Genomic DNA, 22,905 nt, shown 5'->3' on the forward strand with positions numbered 1-22,905 from the left:
AAAACATTAAAGAGAAAGAGGATCATACTAGTTTTAACTGCAGCTATTCTTTACATGAATCATTTATGCTTCACTGTAACAAGATGTTTTTAACATGGATTTCTCTTTAATCTTTTACTTCAATCCACTGAGTCCCACTGTGCCGTGAGTGGTGAAATGCTTAAAAAGAGTCACACCACCAAAAACTTTACATCACTAACAGATAAAATCAAGCTGCACATAGAGGAAGAAGGGGGAGGCACACAGAAAAGGCATATCACAGATGTGATGGGGATACAGGTTTCTTCCTTGCTGATTCCACCACCAGTACCCTCAGGTTTCTCAGCTGCTGGTGGCATGAATTATGTTTTACAGCTACTAAGGAGAGTTTGCAAAGTAATTAGACCTCTGGGTCCTGATGCTCCTGCTCAAGGATGATATACATGGGGACTGGGCAGGGATTTAAATCAGTATTTAAAATAATAACACCCTTGGCTCAGTAGCAACAGGTCCAACCAACCATAAATAACAGCTGGGTGCTCTCAGAGGATCCCCAAAAAGTCTGGGGAAAACAAAAAATCCCTCTCTTCACAAAAACAACAAACAGAAGAAAGAAAGTGATCAGAAAGCAGCAAACACGGTTCACACTATCACATCTCAAGGTCCTTCTTCTGGGAGATTTTCCTCAGGTTCAGGAGGGAGCAGAGGTGGGGAGCCCTGTCCTCACTGCTGGCGATGGGCGCTGGCTCTGGGCACAGAGAAAGTGGCAGCAGCGACTCAGCAGCATCTTATCCTGGCTCTGGGAGCCCTCCAGCGGCTGCCTACAGCAGGAATCAGGGAATGGTTTGGGCTGAGAGGCACTTTGAAGCTCATCCCGTTCCCCCATGGGCAGGGACACTTTCCACCAGGCCGGGATGCCTCAAGCCCTGTCCAAGCTGGCTGTGAGTCCTGTGGTGCTGCTGTCGCTGTCCTCTTCCAGGAGATGCAGCAGCACCCCAGACAGGCTGAGATTATTCAGGCACACACCATTCCTCCTCCTTCGGGCCTGAAGCAAAGGCAGCAAAGCTCAAGCTAAGCCCAGACAGGGAATCTATGGCCCAAGGTTAAGCTTGACCACGGGAAAACATGGTCAGCTCCCTGCAGATCCCAAGCTCCACAGGTGAGCAAAAGGCACAGTGAATTTAGCTAAAGCTAAATCCAGAAGGAAAGCAGTGTGCATTTGCACAAGGATGCTGGGCAAAAAGCTGGAATTCAGCTTATTTCAAAGGAGGGAATGACACATAAGGGTAATGTGAGTGTGGACTGAACAAGGTGCCAGGGGACACCAAACCACTCACCCACCAGGGAGCCTTGGCACAAGCAATTTCAAAAGAAAACTGATTTCGGGATTTTTTTCTATACCTAAGGATGACAACAACCAGTGATTACACAGTAAATAGAGCACAGTTGGTTTGCAGGCTCCAGGTTCAGGAGCAGGAATTGCCTCAAACCAGGACAGCAAGAACATTTCTTGTCACACCCTCAGGCTGATTGCAAGGATTTCTTCCAGCCTGGTGAGCTGGTAGCACTGCAAAGCCATTCTTTCTTGCCCCATCACACACATAGCATGGGTGTTGGCAGCCCCTATCTGCAATTCCCTCTCTTTAGCTGGAAAATGGCAATACTCTGATTCCTTCTGGTGTAATCTTCATATGACTGACCACAGAACTATTAATATCTGAACCCAGAGCTGGTTCAGCTAAACAACTCATTCCCTCCAAGGAGAGGAAAACCACAACTTCTCCCACCCCTGGAAAAACCTTTTGTGACTGCAAGGCCAGCAGTTCAGATGTAGAGAGATGGTTCTGGTTTGCTGATGGCCCTCAGGGGAGAACATCAACCAGCATGAGAGAGCTCAGCTTGGTGCTCCTGATCCTCCTTCACATCTCCAGGAAGGGTGAGTTCTGAGCTTCTGTCAATTCCTGTCTGATCACAGCTTCTCCTCTTGCTCCAGCCCAAATGCCAGGGAATTGCCTGCTGCAGCAAACTCTCCAAGAATTGCATCCTCCATCACCTTGCTTAAAAGTATCCTGAAATTCCAAGTGCATGTGACAACACTGGGAAAACTCAGACTTAGCAGTTGTCAGAGAGCTCTTCAGTTTGTGGGGGGTTTTTTCCTTTTTTTTTTTGTTTTAATAAATTGTGCAGGAAGTTCATCTAACTTTGCCCAGCTTTGTCAGGTGGATGTAGTGTTGTCATCACTGCCCTACTTCATATTCTTTAGGAGTTATTATACAATAGACACAACATTTTCCAGTTCCACTCAGCACTTAAGCGCCCATTTAACTCTGAATACGTACTTAAATTCCATTAAACTCCATGGGATTTGCTTAGCTCCACTGTGAAACACCATTTGCCAGAGCAAGGGTAGTGCCTGGGGTGCTCCCCAGCTCTTGCTGTTGTCTTCATAACCTTCCCACTGACAACCAGAAGAAACAATGACCTGACAACTCCTTTTGGGAGTTACCTTCTGTAAGGAGTGCAGGCTATTTGGCTATCTCTTTCTTGGAGAGCTTCAATTCCAGGAACAAATGGAGGCTGGATATTAACAAAAGGAATAATGGAAGAGCTACCACAGTGAGGCTTTGGAGTTAAGGGTAAATTATACACAAAATGTTGACAACTCCTTCAACTCATAACTAGGCAAACTGTGTTTCCATGGAAATGGGCGGAGATGCTAACACTAAAAGCACTGATTTTTAACATTATTTTTCCTCTGGAAGGCAAAGGGGGGCTTATGTGCTTAAAAAAACCCAAAGTGTTCTTTGCTTAAGATTGAAAACAAAAAAAAAAGCTAATCAAAGGGGTGGCAGAGAGAAGCAAGTCATACTCAAAAGCACATAATCTACAGTTCTCCCAAAGTAAAGGTTACAGTGACATGCTGCAAAATAACAAAAACAAGAGCAAATAAGCTAGAAAGCAATAGCAATTACAGTTTTCAGTGCCAGGTCCTTGTGCTCAAAGCCCATGAGCTTCATGAAGCTCCTGCAGTGCTGCAGCATTGTTTACTAGATTACCCGGGCTGGAAAAGGTGCCCATATTGTTATTGTGTATGACAGGGCAGCACGACTCCAGATCTCAGTAATCAAAATACTGGCTTGGAGCTGACTCTGTGTAAATATCTGAGCAGCAGAGAACTGGCCCTAGGATGGCCTTTGTCCATTGTGTAACACACAATAGATTAACACAGGCTGCACTGCCACGGAGATATTTGTCGAGTGTTATGGACCACAGACACGGGAACAAAAAACAAATCTTATCTTGGAGCCTACAGGAGTAATCTGACAGCTGAATTCCTATATGGTGAAGCCAGAAAGACCAGGGATGGGTGGAACTACTTACAGGACACTGTTATACTTTACAGGTATTCTCAGCTACTGAGGGCCCCTAATTTAATGAAGTGAGTTTTATAAGACAGGAATGAAAGCACAGATGTTTCTGAAGCCACAATCTGCTGCCACAGCTGTTGATAGTAGCAGAACAGTGGGCAGATAGACACATCTATATATTAACTGAAAAAGGAGAGATTTAGATTAGATATTAGGAAGAAATTCTTGGCTGGGGGGGTGGTGAGGCACTGGCAGAGGCTGCCCAGAGAAGCTGTGGCTTTTTCATCCCTGGAAGTGTCCAAAGGCCAGGTTGGACAGGGCTTGGAGCACCCTGGGATAGTGGAAGGTGTCCCTTCCCATGGCAGGGGGTGGAATGAAATCAATTTTAAGGCCCCTTCCAGCCAACCCCTCCTGCAATTCCCTTTTTGCTTTAGGTGTGCAGTGCAATGGCTGGTCTGTCCACGTCCCCTCTGATGTCACTGGAGAGCTTGGCAAGATGGTCATCCTGCCCTGCACTTTCACACACCCCTACAAAACATTTGACAGAGCCCTCACGGCCATCTGGAGGATCAAGGAGCCTTACAATGGCACAGTAGTGTTCAAGTGTGTGAGCCAGAGCAGCAGCGAGCTCTGCAAGACTGCCATCAGCCACAAGAACAAGTACAAACTGCTGGGAAACCCCCGGCACAAGGACCTGTCCATCAGGATTGACAACCTGACCTGGAGCGACAGCGAGAGGTATTTCTGCCGGGTGGAGCTGGCTGGAGACATCCATGACAAGTATGAGAGCAGGCATGGGATAAAGCTGCATGTCATTGGTAAGAGAGAATGAGAGGCAAAGGAGCCACAGCCACCCTGTAGGAAAGAGCCACAAGATGTGGGCAAGTGAAAAACAGTGGCAGAAGTTTACCTGGGATGGTTTTCCAAAGGTTGGCTTTTCTGTCCCCATGGATAGTTGATAACAGGGAATATTCACTGTATTCCTCAGTCTTCAAACATGAGAGACAAGGAGCACAATGCAGAGACGGGAATAGAACAAAACTGGTGAGGAAATGGCAATGCTCTGGCAGTTGGGATGAGAGTCCAAAGGCTGTGCATCCCATTTCATCCCTGCAGCACAGGAGCAGGGCAGGCAGCAGAGAGGCAAGCTGGGGTCAGCCACCCATGGCATGGGGTTAAAGACATCCTCTCCATCAGAACCTGAGCTGCACAGCCCAGGGGCTGAGCACACCTTCACAGGTGTCAGCACAACAGGGTGTTGGAAATACAAGATACCTGGTACCCAGGTGCCATAAACACAAACTCCTCCAGAGCATGAAACACGATGTACAAACATTCTGGAAAACCAGCTCGGGGCAACAAATGTCAAATGCTAATCCCACTTCCCAGGGAGCTAGGAGACACAGGAGGCCTCAGAAGCAGACTCAGATCTCACCTAAGCCATGAGGTTGGATATTTTGCTTTTGAGAGGGAATTTCTTTATGCCTGCTGTGATATGTGGGTGTCCAGATGGGACCTGAGGTTGCTTCTTGAGAAGTTCTGCACAGCTGAGGCTCTCCTTCCCTTGGAGCAGCTCCTGAACACCCACAGAGAGCAGGAGCAGGGCAGGATGGCAGCAAGACACATTTTTCTGGACTTTAACACCAGAGGAATGATAGCACACACAGATACAGTACCCAGGCTCCACCCTGCTTGGAAACAGGCCTGGCACTGTGATTGGGAGGGGTTAATTAACGCTTAAAAGGTTAATTTAAACACTAAAACACCTATGACACACAGCCTCAGACTCCTCTTGTATTACATGGACAAAGGGAAACTCATGCTGTAGGTGGTTGCAAAGTATATTTTTGTTGTCTAGACTGAAAAGATTGAATTCCTGCACTTCCTCTGTGAGGACACTTATTTAGTGTCTTTCACTTTTCACAACACCTTTTGGAACAGCTCCAGGGATGGGGACTCCACCACCTCCCTGGGCAACCCCTTCCAATGTTTAATCACCCTTTCTATGAAAAAATTTCTCCTGATGTCCAACCTGAAAGTGACCTGGTCACTCAGGCTCAAAAAAACCACCAAAAATAGCAGAAATTTTCCCTCTAACTAACCTGCCAAACCTGGCAAGTCTCAGGCAGTGAGCAAAGGGCTCACACAAACAGGTCCATCCATGTGTGCTCTGGAGGCCAGAAATCAAAAGAACAGCTGTGAGGTGCTTGTGCAGAACAATGTGGTTGCCACATCCTGGACTATGAGGAGATGCAGCCAAGTCCAACAAGGTCACCAGTGGCACCTGTGCCTACATGGTGGGTGGCACTTTTCTGCCTTGTGCCACCAAAGAAGGGCACAACAGCTGAAGCTGACCAAAGTTTAGAAAACTGTGAGGCCTTGCTGGGGTAAAAGAAACAGAGTACCCATCCTTGCATCCAGGTTTGCTGGGTGAATTATTTTGCCCCTCTATCCAACATAGGCTGGGTGGGGAAATCTAGAAGAAAGTGCCAAGAAAAACAAGGAAGGAGAGGGCTGATCCCAACATCCATAGAGTCATAGAATAGTTTCAGTTGAACAGAATCTTTAAAGCTCATCTTGTCCAACCCCCCTGCCATGGGCAGAACACCTCTACTAGACCAGGTTGCTCCAAACCCTGTCCAACCTTGGACACTTTCAGGGATCCAGGGGCAGTCCCAGCTTCTCTGGGAAGCCCTCTTTCCAAAAAATTTCGTTCTTACATCCAAACTGAATCTGTCCTTTTAGTTTCAAAACATCAACCCTTGTCCTGTCACAACAAGCACTACTAAAAAATTTGTTCCCATTTTTCTTGGAGCCCCTTTAGGCCCTGGCAGGAGCTCTGAGCTCTCCCTGGAGCTTCTCTTGTCCAGCTGAACACCCCCAGCTCTCCCAGCCTGGCTCCAGAGCAGAGTTGCTCCAGCCCTGGCAGCATCTCCGTGCCTCCTCTGGCCTGGCTGCAGCAGCTCCAGCTCCTTGTGCTGTTGTTCCCAGGGCTGGGGCAGCTCTGCAGGTGAGCTCTCACCTGAGCATAGGGGCAGAATCCTCCCCTCCCTGCTGCCCACTCTGGGCTCAGCCCAGGGCACAGGGGGTGCAGGGCTGGTGCAGCTCTCACCCACCGGTATCCAACTTCACCCTGACAAAACCTTGCTGAGGATCCACCAAGACCAAACTCCATTCCAGGTGTTTTGCACCAGACGTGCCTTCACAGCCTGACCCACTTTCCCTCCCCTGTTGTGACTCCCGCAGCTGCCCCCAGGATCATCAACATCACGGTCAGCTCCAACAGGGACCACACCTTCCAGGCCCGCTGCACGGCCGAGGGGGAGCCAGCACCTGCCCTGAGCTGGACTGGACCCCCCTACAGCAACCTGAGCTCCAGCAGCAGCACCAACCACCGCGTCACCAAGGAGCTGCGCTCCCTGACGCACGACGGGAAATACACCTGCACTGCGGTCAACAGCCACGGCCGGGCAGAGGGGGCTGTCTACTTCTACACGTTCAGAGCCTCTGACAGCTCCTCCTTCATGATCCTGATCTTTGTGCCGCTGGCAATCAAGGTGCTCATCTTGCTGGGGATGCTGAGCTTCACCGTTTTCTGCAGAGAAGGTCAGTGTGGTGAGTTCTCTCCATCCGACTGGCAAACGGGTGGATGAAGCAAAGCCAGGCAGGAGGGGACCGGGTTTGTTTGGTGGGGGGTGAGTGTTAATGATTTTATGATTTTCTAACCTAGAAGAAGGACAGCTCCAGCAGGAAACCTAAGAAGAGCAAGAGCTCCTGGCTGGCTGGTCAGAGCCTGCTGACAGAGGGTCTCCTTTGGGAAGGAGCCTTTGAAAATTCAGAAAGAGCAGGGGTTTCCCTGTGCCCAAGAAGAAATGTTAATAAACCAACAGAGGGGCAATTAGTTGAGAACTCACTGCCTATATAACTAGATATTTTTTCCCTTGAAGCAGACTAATTACTATCTCTTCCCCTGTAGCCCACAGCCAGGATTTACCTTTGCCACATCCCGCACAAGCTTAATCTCATGGGATGGGCATCTGCATTTCACAGACAGCCCCTGTCAGCCCCCAGGGCCTCACTACCCAGTACTTCCCCATCCTTTGTGGCATCTCACCTTACAAGAGATGAGAATCAGCCCATGGACTGAGGGATGAGACATCCCAGGAAGCCAGGAGACCACTGGCCCCCAGCCCTCCAGTGCTGCTGAGTGGTGGTGTGGGCAGGAGGGGACTGAGAAGACTGAGATGTCACATCCCTGTGACTCATCTGTAGAGACAGTCTGAAGCCAGCACTTGTATTGAACAGCAGAAGCTGTCAGACCAAGCAAAAATGCTTTGCTCCTTATATTCTGGTGCCTAATTGCCAAGCACATGAAGAGGGCCACACACCTGACATCAGGTCTTCTTCCCATTCACTGGAGTGTCACTGGAGTGTCAGAGCCACCCTCCAGTGCAGCTTCCCAACAGCTCTAGGTCACTCCTGGCTCCCCAGCCCACTCTGACCTCATTGCTAACCCACATCATCCTTCCCCCTTCACAGGTCCCTCCTCTGCTCCACCCAGCCTGGCCAGGTAAGGATGTCTTGCCTTCTACTTGTGTTATCCTGCAGGAGAATGGGGATGGCCAAGGTGACAGAGTGTCTTCGGTCTTGGTAACAATTTTCTATCCTCAGAGAAGGCTCCTGGGATAGGGAGAAGGCTGGGTTGATGCCCAGGTGAGCCAGTGTGAGGGAACAAGGGTTGGGCACAGATGGGAGGAGAGCCCAGTGGTGTGATGGACAGGGGACAGGGACAGCAGTTTGGAGAGAGCACAGATGTGGCTGCTGAACCAGCACAGGGCTAACAGAGGTTTAGATGTGCCATAAGCCCAGAGCATGGCTGGAAGGCTGCAGTCAGGCTGGGAGAGCTGGGGGTGTTCAGCTGGACAAGAGAAGCTCCAGGGAGAGCTCAGAGCTCCTGCCAGGGCCTAAAGGGGCTCCAGGAGAGCTGCAGAGGGACTGGGGACAAGGCATGGAGGGACAGGACACAGGGAATGGCTTCCCAGTGCCAGAGGGCAGGGAGAGATGGGATCTTGGGAAGGAATTCCTGGCTGTGAGGGTGGTGAGGCACAGGTTGTCCAGAGAAGCTGTGGGTGCCCTGGCAGTGTCCAAGGCCAGGTTGGACAGGGATTGGAGCGATCTGGGATAGTGGAAAGTGTCCCTGCTCATGGCAGGGGGTGGCACTGGATGAGTCCCTCCCAACCCAAACCATTCCATGGTTCTGTGATGCCACATTAAACTAACAATGGAGCAACCACCCAAGGGAAAGATCAGGGTATGGGGTCTGTGCTGACACCGTGCAACAGAAATCTCTCCCCCCCTCTGCACCCCAGTTTGAAATGGAGCAGAAAAAGTTGCCACACCAAAGCTCATGAGCTCAGCCAAGTGTGGAGGGAAGGTATGGAGACAGCAAACAGCCCAGCTCAGGTGTGACAGGGCCTGATTCTTGGGCTGCCAACCACACCATGCTCCCACAAACCTCTGGCATTTCCCAGCACAACACTGATCTTGAGCACTCCTGACAGCTGGGGTGGCCAAACTACTGGCATAGGAAAAAAAAATCCCACCAGAAACAACCCTTGGTCTAATGGTAAAGAAGATGTACCTGAGGCCAAGAATAATTACATCTGCATGGGGGGCTGCTCCCTTTCAGTCTGAGTAATTTCTTTGTGATACCTCCTTCCTTCCTACACATCTTCTCTCACCTTACTGAAGAACAGTGGCCATTCCAGCAGGATAGTCAAGTGTACAGGGCAGAGCCAAAGAACCAACAAGGAATTGAATCTACAGTCAAATTTGTAATAATTATTTGCAAAGAAAGCATTAAAAAGCATAGTTTTGCTGATTTATCAGGGTCTAAACCACACTGCATCTGTGGTTATTTTTGCACAGATACCTACATAGATAAGAAGGCTTAAAGCCAACACTAACTTGAGAGGATCCTTCTCAGGAGAGGTTTGTCACAATCTCCAAGGCTCTGAGCAGGACAGTAGCACAGTTGATGCTAAGGGTGAATGAGATTGCTCTGCACACTTTCAGATGTAAAAGCTTTCAGGTGTAAAACAGTAGCTGCAACTCAGACCCTTAAAAACTAGAAGAGGATCCATCTGAGAGTTGTCACAGACACTTGCTCTGACATTCACAGGAGCAAAGCCCAGAAGCACATCCTCACCTTTCCCACGTCTCCCCCTGCCAGGCCACAGCTGCCAGAGTGCACCTACGAGAACTTTGACCGCAGACACGGCAGCAGCCACCCCCTGCCCACGCCGAGGCGCAGCTGAGGGGCAGAGCAGCACCATCCCTGCACCCCACACCGTGTCCTTCCCCAGGGACAGCAGCACTGGCGTTGGCAGAGGCACAGAAGGTCAGACCAGCCTTGGGGAGGTTGGAACTGGATGATCATCTTTCCACGATGCTACGAGTTCCAGCCCTGCTGCTCCTCACAAGCGAGAGAAGCCTTTAAGGGGAAAAGAGAAGAGGGATGGAGCTGGAAGAGCAGAACTCACTCTGCACAGGATGTCAGTTTTAACCTATCTGTCGTGTTTTTAGCCCGTATCAGATACTTAGCAAGCAGGTAACAGTACAAAATTGTCTCACAGCTTTTTGCTTTGGTATTTTTCAAACATCACTCTGAAAAGCCGTTTTCACCACTCCACTTGTCCAACCACATGCAAGTGAGCTACTGCCATGTTTCAAATACTAGTTGTGGCAAAACACTACTAGAATTTCTGAGGGGATTTTTTTTTAATTTTTATTAATTATTACTATTATTCCTAAACTTTCAGAAGAGTTTGTTTGTTTAAAGGAAACCTTAACTTTAAAGGCAAGTCCAAGCAAAAAAGGAAGACATTTTCCAAAAACTGGTAGAGCTGAAAGCAGCACATGGAAAGTCTAAACTACTCTGTGTTCTAACTTTACTGCAGCTCCTACTGCCCAGAAACTCAGAGCTTTGTGATAAAAGTGCTGTGAAAATGTTCCAATACACCAAATTGTTGGGGATTTTTTTTAAAGCTAAAGAAATTATTTCTAAATAATTTCCATCTCTGTGTTGCACGGAGTTTTTTTAGGGCCTGACTGCTCATCTCCTGAACTCTTCTGAGATGAAGTCACTACTACAAGGTCACAAAGTCCAGCCACAGACAAATCTCTGACCCAACTGTAAATATCCTCCCAGATCAGGTGAACATATCCAGCTTATGGTATAAGGCAACATGGGTCAACTGGAGTCCTGGAGAGGCAGACAGAGGCCCAGGATAAGGCTGGAAAGAGAAACAGGTTGGTTTAGATAAGGAGGAGGAGAAAGAATTATGAAAGAGCAGGTGGCTTGGACCTGCTTTCATGTCTATACTACTGGAATTGATGCTCTGTGCAACCATCCCAGTGCAGCAGCTCCAAAACTGTTCTCCAAACAATTCTGCTCCTGGTAACAACCACCAAACTGCTACTGAAATATCATCAGGCATGCAAGCTCAACCCCAGGCTGGAAATCCTTATTTTAAAGTTCATCTCTTCATAATATCCACATTGGGAAAGGAAAGCAGAATTTTAAACTACTTGGCCAGGATGATAAGGAAAAAAAATAATGCAAGGATATACTTGAACCTGATCTTTTGAATCCCAGTTTAAAATCCCAGCAGTGACAAAGCCAGATTTAATAAAAATGAGAAGAGATACAAAGAGAAAAGGGAAGTTACAGTTGATAGCATAGTCACACACCTGTAAGTTCAGTTGCACAGGTGTCACAGAGGAAAGAGACCTCAGAGATATTATTTGGACAAAATGAATTGGATTTTTCAGCCCTTATGATTTACAGACAGAGAGTAATGAGAACCCACTTCTACCTGCGCATGGGGCTGACGCTTGGCTTTCTGAATTTTTCTTTCAAAAATTATTTAACTCAAGCTGTTTGGGTTCAAACAGAAGCATCAGACCTTGTGTCCCAAAACCAGCTCATTCCCCCTGGTCCTCATGGGAGACTCAAACACCCACTCAAACCAGTATAAACTGGAGGGACAAAACAGCAGTGCACACACCAGGAGGCTTCTGGTATTGAACTCATCTGGGAGATGCAGTGAATGCCAAAGCCTTTCCAGAAAAACCAGAAGGAATAAAAAGTCAATTTGTTGCTTGGAAAATAAGGCCCCAAGCTCTGGAGTTCAGATTTGTGCTAAAGAGAACTAAAACACAGGTTCAGACTTTAGCCATGCTGATAATGAAGCCAGAAGATTGGTCTGTGGGTGACACATACAGCAATCATGTATTATATGATGTGGATTCTTCTACCAAGCTGAAAATACCACAGTGTCTGTCATAAATTTCTTGATTTTCCATTTTTATTTTGCATGGTCTTTGCAGACATAGCATGTTATAAATACAACATTTGTAAAAACTCAACAGCTGAAACAATTCCTCATTTTGAAAGTGCATGTCAAACACGTATTTCTGACTTCTTCACATTTATATGCAACTGATCAGTAACATTGAACCTAATAAACCCAGTGCTTTTAAGTCTTTGGGGGGAAAAGCAGCAGAATGTATTCCTCCAGACATGAATTTTCCAAAAGAGTCTGTTAAAAACCATGCTGCATTGGTATCTGGTTACTATACAGAGGGATGTACATATATATATTTATTTATAGGCTCGCAGATAGAGCAAAGAACTCTAAGACCACATTAAAATGGCGGTGATCTAATGACCCAGCTGGCATAATTAGCAGAATCTGCCAAGAAGGAAAAGGTGATCTGTCCTCTAGCACCAGAACCATGGTTTAAGAGCAACAGTTCAAAGCATCATTGACCAGACAGTAGGTAGCACATTTCTATCCCCTATTGACCAGAACTCACGTTTTAACGTGCAACCATGTCATAAACACAAAGGCACAATTAATGGAGGAAGAGAAAAAGCAATCAGTTCCTTCACAGAGCTGTAGGGACTGGGACTGCAGGACCTTGGACCAGCTCAAACAGATCAGTGATAAAAGGGACATCAAACAAGCACCGGGAAAAATTTGCCTTCTGCTTTCCCTAAACAAAAGTGCATTCTATGATCAGACAAGGCAACAAAACCAGTGACCATTCAGCTGAAACAACAGATTTACAGGCTCATGGTTCATGCTTTGGCAACAGAATTTTAACAAGTGATCACCAAATTTAATACAACAGAAATACCTCTTCACAGTGTCATCTAAAATCCTATCATGTCATGCCCAGCCGGGCAGAAAGAAAATTAACTTAAGTGGTGGTGCCCACTTGTTAAACTCTCCTAAACAATCACACTTTAAGAATTAAGGAATCCTATTTAACATGATAATAACTGACTGTTCCCCTCTCAGACACTGGAGATCCAGAAAAATATGTCTCTGGATTTAAATCCCCTTGAACTTGGCTAGAAGTTACTTGCATTTAATCAAGCAATATAGATGCAGACACACTAATATTTAGAAAACAGGAAAAAACAAAATTCTTTAGTTCCTATGTTTGTTGGTATTTACACAAGTGGGTAAAGATTGCAGGCATGCCTCTAAACTACAGATTTCTGTGGGATAGCAAAAACATCAAGATTTAAAATACCATCTTTTCAAATACAGGGATTTCACAAAAATCGCTAGACACACACTCAGGTAAGACTCAGAGGTATCCTGGTTAAGAAAGTCAAACCTCTTTTACACACAATCCTCCACTCACTTTGAACTGGCCTGAGTGATGACACACTGGAAAATAAAAAAAGGCACCAAGCAAAAACTTGAGACACTATAGGATGAGCTGTGCTGACTAGTGATTTGTACACCTATCCCCAGGCACCCTTCTCTCTGAAGTGCACCACACACAGAAGATATTCAAGTGCTTTCAGTAAAAAAAACAAAAAACCAAAAAAAAAAAAAAGAAAAACAACCAAACCCAAACCACGAAGCAATTCCACAGGCCTAAAAATCAAAAGGAAAGCAAGGAAACCTTAAAAGTGGAGAAAATTTGACAGTGTGCAGTTCCTATTCACAGGTCTGACTTAAATTAAGTGGAACTCTGAAGGTAAAAATCACACTGTTTGTAAACCAGAGCCACTGCTGGCCCCGCGCTGCTACCGAATGCTGTCCAAATAATGCACTTCTGGGTACAGCGTGTTCACCAGCAGGGACAGGAGGTTATTGCCATCCCGAAGGCAATGCTCAGGGTGCCTGATGAACAGAGAGGCCTGGGAGAGCTGCTCTTGGTAATCCATGTATTGTTTGTTGGCTGCCATGGCTTCGAGAGCGTTCAGTGCCTACAGGGGCAAGGGAAAATTCTGTTAGCTGTGTGTATTTTGGTCCATAACGCACCACCACATGCACAATTCCCCTAAAGGATCCTTATCCACTACAGAACCCAGAGAACTCAGAACAAAACAGTTGTAAAATACAATCCCGTAACAGCGTTTCAAGTCAACTTTTATTTTTCAAGCTGTTCTCTCCCCAGGATCAACACAAAAACTGTCCTACTAAGGCTTCCTAGGATTCTGAAACCATGACATTGTCAAATATTTATACTTCACTAACTCAAGACATGGATTCACAGAAATTATGTCAAACTACATGTGGGAACACATTTGAACCTTCACTTTTGGCTGCTCTTATGAATATATTGACTTTCATAATAGTATTGTTTTGCTCCTATTAATAGTACTGAAGTTAGATATTACCTGTCAAGTTAAAAATTATGTGTAAGAAAGTCTATGTTGGCAGGACTAGCGAGGGCAAATTAAGAAAATATTTCTGAACAAGTTTTGCTCTTTTCTTAGAGAAACAAGTTGTACCGAGTTACTGTGCTTTGGTTTCTAACCAACTTCTCCTTCCTCTTCTCAAGCAGTTAGTGAAACAACACCACAGTCAGTGCACATGCTAAAGGAGGAATGTTTACTTGTCACAAGGCTTTTAAGCCCTGAGCTCACATAAACAAATGTTAGTGTGAATGTAGCCCTGCTTTATCACTGAAAAGCAGTGCAAACCACAGCAGCGCTGTTTTTTCCTGTTTGTTTTAAATTCCTTCTACCTGCTATGTTCCAAACTTTCTCAAGTTGGGCTTTACAGACATAAGTTCATCTGCCCCTTTTAAGTGTGCAAGATTAGAAAATGGTGCCTTCATATTAATGCAGAACACTGTATGAAGTTTTATCCAAGATCATTTCAGGACAGAAATCGAACACACAGTCCTGCTGCCAAAGTTCAGCAACAAGCTGAGAGCAGGATTTGCCTTGAAGAAATGCTTACAGTGACTCCTATAAAGTTCACCACAAAAGCTAAACAAGCACACAGAGAGGGCATATCAAGCAGCTGGAGACGGGCACACCTCACCTGCTGAGCCTTCTGAGATAGCCTGGGCTCCGACCCAGCCTTGAGGCGCACCTGGCTCTCTGCAGGGATCTGCACCAGGAGGAAGGCAGACAAACTGCGGGCAACCACCCGAAACCTGCACGGGGAGAGGACAGAGGAACAAGGTGACACCAGGTTTGCAATCTCAGCAAGTCTCAGACAAACTCTAAGTTCTATCCCATGAGGTATCTCTTGCATGAGGAACAAAGCAAAGGCTTTAGAGGGCCTATTCCAATGCATGAGAAGCCACTGCAATATCACAGAATCCTGGAATGGTTTGGGTTGGAAGGGACCTTAAAGCTCATCCTGTTCCATCCCCCTGCCATGGGCAGAGACACCTTCCACAAGACCAGGTTGCTCCAAGCCCCATCCAACCTGGCCTTGGACACTTGCAGGGGTGGAAGGGGATCCCAGCTTCTCTGGGTTTACACATAATAGGACACAACACATACTAAAAGATAATATAATACCCTTCATATGAAATGTTGCATCTGTTTCAAGCCTAGCTGAAATACTCCTCTCCTCACACCTGAAATACCCCTCAGGTGACAGAATGTGAAACATTCTTACATCAAAATCAAGGGATGAGTTGAATGAGACCAAGAATCAAGACCAGTTTATACATCACTGCAACTCCTAAGGTCTTTATAAACACAAAGTTAAATTTAGGTGCAGGGCTGACTTGGCATTCCACAAACATTTATGTTTTTTTTTCTCAGCATTCTTTCCACAATGAGCTTGATTTTGACATCTAACGGCACTTTTGGTGCCATTCTTTAGATGGTAGAATGAATCACAAGCAAGCACATGCTCCTTGGATCTTCTCTTAACATTTCCAATACCTCAAGGTTAGGACAGAAAATGCAATGTGTCTGTTTTTATACAAAATCTTGTGAAGTCAACTGAAACAGTCTTGTACAGACCAGGTAGAAGTATCTCCCTCTAAGAAAGAGTCTGCCTAGAAATTTTAGTGGAGGTGGACATTAAGTCAGAATCAGAACTGCATTTTCTTTCCTTTTTCACCACAACCTTTGCTGAGGTTCATACTCATTTCTTAACCTGATTAACACACTCACTGTGCTTTTTCTGTGACAGGCCCAAACAAATTTATGCATGGGGGAGCAGCCTGGGTTCTAATCATCCTTTAACACTGCACTGGACCCAGACTGGGCATTCTGGACCCAGGCTGCAGTTTCTTCAACACCATGACTCAAACCAATAAATTCACCAGAGCTTCAGCCCTCACCTGGGTGACAAAGGAGACCTCCTGCCCAGCCCAATAGCACCAAGTATTCCAGAAGTGAGTCTCTCTTCAGCCAGCTGGCTCTGCCGGCCCTGGATGGACAGCAGTGTCCGGATGACAGATTCAATCAGAACAGGGTCATCTTGCTCCAGCTGCACCAAGGATAACTGCATGGCTTTATGCCACCAGAGAAACAGCTTTGCCTCTTCCTTTGCTGAGCTTTAGGTAAAATTTAAAGAAAAAATAAGAGAAAAATAAATGTATAGGTTAAGAAGTTTATTCCTCTCCCCATTAAGGCCCATGAAGAATTCAGATTGTTAATTAGTGACAGCTAACTTTATCACATGAGGATAGAATAACTGTACTACCCCACCAGTTACTACACTGCTGTAACTGCTACTGTTATGGATTTGATCCACCAGCTAGCAGGTTTTAAGGGCCTGTAAGAGGACAAAGAACAGTGCTTCCTTTTAAGCTTTACAACTGGAAATAAATGATACTGCAGTCATAAGTGGATTTAAATCTGCCTAAGACTTGGCACAAAAGGAATGAAGCTGTATCTCCACTCTTTTGTTCTTTTCTTTACTTACCAATAAAACACTTTAGGAAGCACTGGATGCTTCCACAACAATTTAGATTTTTAACATGATCCTTGAGAAAAGGAAACATTGAAGTTTTTTGTTGAGTAAAGCCCAAAGTGAAGTTCCCCCTATGATATTTTTAATCTTTCCCCAAACAGTTGGCTGTTTAAGTTAACAAGCTCAGATTTTCCACATAAAGCACCAGCACGAGTTTCCTGCATCAGACTATCCTCACATTCCCTGGGATAGGAAACGACTGGGAGGAGTAAACTCAGATCTAATGTTTAGAGAAAGGTTTAATCTGCTTTATATGGTGGCTTTGCTGTCTCCTTCAGACTTTGGAAATCAAATGACTACAGTACCTACCACAGTGTAAGTATTTTTTGAACTTCAAGAAACAGTGGGAACATACTTTTTTTCCAGATTTTTCTTTTACAGAAAATATTAACATTATCAACATTAACATGGAAAAAAAATCATCAGGTTTGCTAAATCCTGGCAATTTCAGCAGCAACTCTAACTACAGTTGTTACATACATTAAATACTTTTGCTTTGAACCCAAGGCTATGCAACCTTTCCCCACAGAACCCAGTCATCTAAGAAGTTTTACAGCAACACAGGCCACTAACTCTGGGCACCCCATCAGATCCACTGGCTCCAGATTTGGTTCAGGGCTGCTGCACAGTTCCCATGCAGCAGCTTTCAACAGCAGGTCTCTCCGAGTGCCAGACTGAATATTCAGCACATAACTCATCCCACCTTGTGGACACACTGGGAAGTGGAACCCAGAGTGACTCAGGGTTTGCTTCAAGTCATTTTAACAGAGCACAAATCCAGGCTGTCATTGAAACCAAGCTGGTCTGACTGAAAAATTACTGAAACTCACTAATATTCTAGCAAATCAAATTCATTCTTCCATTTAATCACAACTGTTTTCTGTTGGCACTGCATATGGACAGACTCTGTATTAGCAGATGTAGAAGGACAGGCCATTTCATCCAGCAGCCTGTTGAAATTAATTTAATTAACCCAGACCACCTAATTATACCAGCTACACAACCACTAAACAAACTTTAATCTAAATAGTAATAATAATCTAAAAGTCCAGGCACATTCAGAAGCTTCAGGTTTCATACCTGGGGTACACTTGCTCCAGCCATTTGCTGATGGTCAGCAGGATTTTCATTTCATTGGTAAGGGTTTGGTCAGTGTTTAGGCATTGCAGCAGATACACATACAGGGTCAAGTAGCTTCCTAAAGACAGGCACTCCTGCAGGAATTCTTCCATAGTGAGCTCAGGAACTTGGAGGGAGGCAAGTATAGGGCCCCAGCCTAACTCCTGGTGGTGAGGGGAATCTTTGAAGAAAGCAGAAGGAAAGAAGAAAATGCATGTGAGAAAGCAGCACGTGGTTAAATCTAAGAAGCAGGAATAATAGCTAAGAGGATCTTGGCTGGTTTAGCTGTTTTCCAGGTAATCAGCACATCATGCAACTCTGATGGAGAGAAAAGAAAAATTCCACTATCATAGGGCACCTCCTTGAGGTCAAGGTGAGGTATTTTCCCAGCATTCAGCCAGGACTAAAATTTGAACATTTTAAAGTATTTCCCTCAGGTGTAGTGAAATCTTCCACACAGAGAAAGAAATAAAAATGTAGTTCCACAAGGATCATGTAAACAGAAGGGAAAAAAAATGATCATGCACACCACACTTTTCAGAGTTCTACCAAATTAGAGTTTTTTCTTAACTTAGCCTACAAGACACTACAGAAGGGGAAGAATATCTTTTGTTCTCTTGGGATGATTTTTTTTTTAAAGTCCTCCACTTTAGCTGCAAAAAATGTCAACACTACACAAAGCAAGTCTGTTTTCACAGAGATAGGCATGGATATTAAGAAAGCACACAATTAGAGCAGTTGTAAAACTCAAGCCACAATCACAGAATCACAGCATGGCTTGGATTGGAAGGGACCTTACAGACCATTTTATACTACCCTCTGCCATGGGCAGGGACACCTTCCATTAGACCAGTTTGCTCCAAGCCTCATCCAACGAGGGATGGAGAAGCCACTTTCTCTGGGCAACCTGTGCCAGGGCCTCCCCACCCTCACAAGGAAGAACTTGTCTCTCCTATCCCACCTATCCTGTGTCAGTGTGAAGCCATTCCCCCTCGTCCCTACCCATGGCAGTGTAGCTGGAATAAACCCCTTTAATGCCCCTTCCAGCCCAACCCACTCCATGAATCCAGACAATTTGTGCTCAGTAGCATCCCAGACTGAGCAGAAGGTGTGAGACACAGACTGCTCCTACCCTGGCTGAAGTAGGATGTGATGCAGGCCTCGGTGGTCTCGGCCATGTGGCGCACAGAGGCCAGGCTGTGGCAGGCAGCTGTGAGGAGGGGCATGGCCAGCAGCCCCTGCACCCTGCTGTCGATCCACCTGCGCAGGCTGCCCCGCAGAGACTCGGCCGTGGTGATGCTGGAGTTGTTGAGCATCATGAGTGTTTCTGTGAACAGCCCGCTGAGAGCCAGGTGACGCGTCTGCAGATCCATGTCTGCGAGTCAGAGAGCAGAGAAACAGTTCAGTGAAGAGATGCTGGAACCCAGATTCAGCTGCACCACTGAATGCTTCCTGTGGACACTGGGAAAAGCCTCTTTCTTGTTACACACCTGTGGGGGCCATGGGCAGGAAGAGACACAACCCCTCACAAAAATTGCTGTGGAGTACAGCAAGACAACTGATTTCCCCTGAACTCGTGGTTTGACAGAGGAAGCTCAGGATGGTATCAATACTAAAAACAAGATCTAGATAAATCCTGTATGTCTGGACACATCATACCACTAGGGTACACCAATATACCTCTTCTACTTCAAACTTGTTAAGTCTTCCCAGTTTTACAATTTAGAATAATTTCTGAGAACCCAGTCATGGAATGGTAAAACGTTATGGATTAGAAGGAACTTTAAACCTCATCTATACCTAGCTTTCCAGTGTCCATGGGAAGGGACACTTCCACTACACCAGGCTGCTCAAGGCCTTACCCAATGCGGCCTGGAGCACTGCCAGGGTTGGGGCATCCACAGCCTCCCTGGACAACCCATGCCAGTGTCTCACCACCCTCACAACAAAGAATTCTTCCTAATATCTAACCTAATTTTCCCCACTTTCAGTTTGCACCCTGTATTCCTAATCCCTCAGGACCAACAGAGTGGATTTGTACCATTTTTCTCTTTAAAAAGGATGTAAATGACAAGTAAAATAAAAATTAAAAACCACTGATGACAAAGAAAATAATCCCTCAAGTTCCTGTGTATCAGCCAGTTTTACTCACAACACAAGCACTGTTTTTCATGTTGGTTCTGTGATTCTTGACAACTCTATGGGCTATTCATGTTTTGGCTTTGTGCTAATATACCACCTATACATGTATCACCAAAGCACCATGTCCTGCTGTCCGTAAGGGAGACATGACAGTAATGCAAATAATTAAATTGTCACAGATGTTCATCAATCCACTCAGCAGAATAAAGGATCTTGACAGCTTTAAAGTATGTGCCATTTCTTCAAAACAAACCTGGAGGATTAAAGATGAGTACATCATCTAGCAACTTGGCCATTTCTTGTTCCAAAACTGCAAGGGTTATCTTTCCACTTTGTTCTAAGGTGCTGAGGAACTGAACCACCTGGCGAATGTACGCCCGGCACTTCAGTGTTGCATCCTGTCAAACAAAATTAAAATCAGTTGGGGAAAAAAAAGAAAAATCATGCCTACAACTCCTACCATATTGCATAATATACACAAGCAGAACTTTGCAAAAGCCAAGAACAGCAAAGAGATGCTCTAAAGCTAGCTCAACTCACAAGGTGGATGTGACTATCCAAAGATGCTCCAAATCCTGCTGAGATTTTCAGGAGCTTCACGATCAGTTCAGCTCCAGCATCCTTCGCAAGGATAACAGAGGGAGGGTAGTGACTATTGCAGTAGCTGATGATGCTTTCATAAGAGGAAATGCCCACAAGCTGCCAAGGAAGGGAGCTGGTCTGTCCAAGAAGATTTATGAGTGGTGACTCCTGAAGATTTAAAGACATCAGTTTAAGCTACACCTTCTTTGCAGTTTTCATATCCACAGTACTTAGTATTGGAAGGAAGCTCTGGCTTCAGAATTTGAAGGAGATGGAGCAGAAAAACTCACAGAAACAGAACACCACTGGGAGTCTGTGTGAAAAGCAATTCCTTATTCAAGCAGTAAGCTAACACATCTGTGATCTCTAGCATTTGCAGAACCATATTCAGACTGCTGCAGCAGCTCTAACCAAGCACAAAGTCAGCAAAAAACTTTAAAATTGGACATGTAAACATGGAAAAACAGCTAGAAAGATGTGGAGACCGTCCAAGTTAAAGTCACTTCAGTACAGGTTTAAAAGAGGCATTAAAATATGATTTTTAAAAATAGGTAAATTTAAGTTTACAGTAGAAACTGGGTTCCTGTATTTTCCATTTAGTGAATCATCCACCAACCTGGGGGACTCCTCACATGCTTATTCTCATAAATACCATCCCAAATAGCACAGCAGCTCACACAGGCAGTGCAAGTCAGCAGATGGAAAAGTCTATGAGCAGCTCTGTTTTGTTCTTAAACATCTGCAGTAAAAAAGAGTCCCCCTGGACACAGAGAAACACCAACTGACATGGAGCTATGTCAGGGGAGGTTAGGTTGGATATCAGAAAAAGATTCTTCCCCAGAGGGTGCTGGGCACTGCCCAGCTCCCCAGGGAATGGACACAGCCTGAGGCAAGGATGCATAGGGTGGGATTGTTGGGGTGTCTGTGCAGGGCCAGGGGTTGGACTCTGTGATTCCTTCCAACTCAGGAAATTCTATATCCTTTTCTATAATTCTACAGGGTTTAAAATGAACAAATACTGGAATTCTGCTGACAGTCCAGGACTGACCCAAATTGCACTACTTCTACAAGAATGTGACACTGGTACAACAAGTACTTCTCAGGTTGCTCGTGCCCTGGAACACAGGTCTGAGAAAGTTGGAGATTTAGATCAAGGTGTCACAGGAGTGCTCTGGAAGCCAAAAGCCTCCCGACAGTGTGTGTCAGTTTAACACACTGCTGGAGGGAAGGAGGGAATTCCTGAGGCTGACTCACACCAAGTGCAAACAGGTATCTCCTGAAGCTTGAGAAGCTTCTGATAAGCAAGCACATTCAGGTCAAAGCTTGTGAACTCTGGTAATTTTCCTAAACTGAAATACGGTGATGGTCAAAGGCAGCTGGTGACATCTTGAAGCAGTATACAGTAATGCCTCACAGGAAACAGAGAACAGAAGATACTGCAAGTGGGAAAAAGCTGAGAGACGTGAAATGGGACTTCTTGAAGATGATCCAGCCCCACTAAAGAGACCTCCAGAAGCAATGAACTGCATTAAGTCACATCCTGCATCCTTTCTAGTAAAGGTTTATTTTTCTTCTAAGAGATGGGTATGAACCTTCACAAAAATTACCTCTTCGCCTATAAGCTGTTCCTCCTTTGCCAACAGGACCATCATATACAGCAGACAGACAATCATGTTGTGAGTCTGAGGGTGTGGGTTGGGATTCCAGGCATCAGAGAGGACACTGACCCAGTTTATTTCACATAAAACATAACCCAAGAACAAGAAACAACTCTTGGGGCTGCCTCTTTCGATCTAGGAAGGAGAAAGGGGGAAAAGATGCATAAACCAATCTAAGTTTTCATACTTTTCAGTGTGCAAATACAGTTTGCAATAGCGAAATATATTAAATCTAACTAAAAACATGTTAAATACAGATGCAATAAATGAGATATTCAGGCAGATCAACAAGGAGGGAGCTGTACAGCTCCCCACAACTTTGTCTAAGATTCAAAAGCACTCTTTCACAAAAATTAAGCAGCTCTAAGTGCTACAAACAAACTTGAATAGCCTTCTTGCTAAAAGAACTGCCTCCTTCTCTCCAGTTATTTTCAAGTACAGCACTGACTATGAACTTAATTCATGTACTCACTTTAAAGAATTCTTCCATGAGCATCTGGTCTGGATGCATTTCCTTCCATGGAAGCCTTCTGAACTCAGTGTGGAAAGCATAGAGAATAAACTCGGGCATTTTAGGGGCTGTGCAACACTCACAGTAATGCATTAGATGTAACCAGAGAGCCCCATGGTGGCTTGGCAACAGCTTTTCTAGAATTAAAGAATATAAATGAATTAACAGCAGAAAAAAATTCAGGTAAAGCTTGATTTCAGAAGAAAGTCTATTTTTGAAGGCAAAAAGCTTGTAATATAAGTTACACTAAAATACACTCAAAGACAAAAATTAACTTTTTTTTTTTT

The 22,905-nt window shown here is 45.3% G+C and overlaps 2 protein-coding genes across 6 annotated transcripts in view; one reads left to right on the top strand and one right to left on the bottom strand.

The window, feature by feature from the left end:
* Positions 1 to 886: 886 nt before the first annotated feature.
* Positions 887 to 15,976, top strand: SIGLEC15 (sialic acid binding Ig like lectin 15). 3 transcript variants are annotated; one of them, XM_085043600.1, is made up of 5 exons: positions 887 to 1,915; positions 3,782 to 4,165; positions 6,594 to 6,953; positions 7,887 to 7,917; positions 15,821 to 15,976. In XM_085043600.1, exons 1-5 carry the CDS (start codon positions 1,864 to 1,866, stop codon positions 15,945 to 15,947), a joined length of 954 nt encoding a protein of 317 aa, XP_084899726.1. In that variant the 5' UTR covers positions 887 to 1,863; the 3' UTR covers positions 15,948 to 15,976. The 3 variants fall into 3 exon arrangements, 1 of the variants encoding a protein (XP_084899726.1); XR_014847084.1 differs by lacking the exons at positions 887 to 1,915; positions 3,782 to 4,165; positions 15,821 to 15,976 and adding an exon at positions 9,580 to 11,777 and having other exon boundaries at positions 6,835 to 6,953; positions 7,887 to 7,974; XR_014847085.1 differs by lacking the exons at positions 887 to 1,915; positions 3,782 to 4,165; positions 15,821 to 15,976 and adding an exon at positions 9,580 to 11,777 and having other exon boundaries at positions 6,847 to 6,953.
* EPG5 (ectopic P-granules 5 autophagy tethering factor) overlaps positions 12,820 to 22,905 on the bottom strand; it is a 52,973-nt gene continuing 42,887 nt past the window's right edge. For all 3 annotated transcript variants that reach the window (XM_085043598.1, XM_085043599.1, XM_085043597.1), the window contains exons 36-44: positions 22,580 to 22,755; positions 22,057 to 22,242; positions 20,408 to 20,617; positions 20,121 to 20,265; positions 18,858 to 19,100; positions 17,687 to 17,906; positions 15,972 to 16,187; positions 14,708 to 14,822; positions 12,820 to 13,641 (exon numbers count right to left, since the gene is read on the bottom strand). In XM_085043598.1, coding sequence (XP_084899724.1) covers positions 13,459 to 13,641; positions 14,708 to 14,822; positions 15,972 to 16,187; positions 17,687 to 17,906; positions 18,858 to 19,100; positions 20,121 to 20,265; positions 20,408 to 20,617; positions 22,057 to 22,242; positions 22,580 to 22,755 — 1,694 coding nt within the window. In that variant the 3' untranslated portion in view covers positions 12,820 to 13,458. The remainder of the gene's footprint in view (positions 13,642 to 14,707; positions 14,823 to 15,971; positions 16,188 to 17,686; positions 17,907 to 18,857; positions 19,101 to 20,120; positions 20,266 to 20,407; positions 20,618 to 22,056; positions 22,243 to 22,579; positions 22,756 to 22,905) is intronic.

The sequence above is a fragment of the Lichenostomus cassidix genome, chromosome Z (genome assembly GCF_008360975.1).
Source record: "Lichenostomus cassidix isolate B80296 chromosome Z, HeHo_3.0, whole genome shotgun sequence".
In the NCBI taxonomy this organism is placed as follows: domain Eukaryota; kingdom Metazoa; phylum Chordata; class Aves; order Passeriformes; family Meliphagidae; genus Lichenostomus; species Lichenostomus cassidix.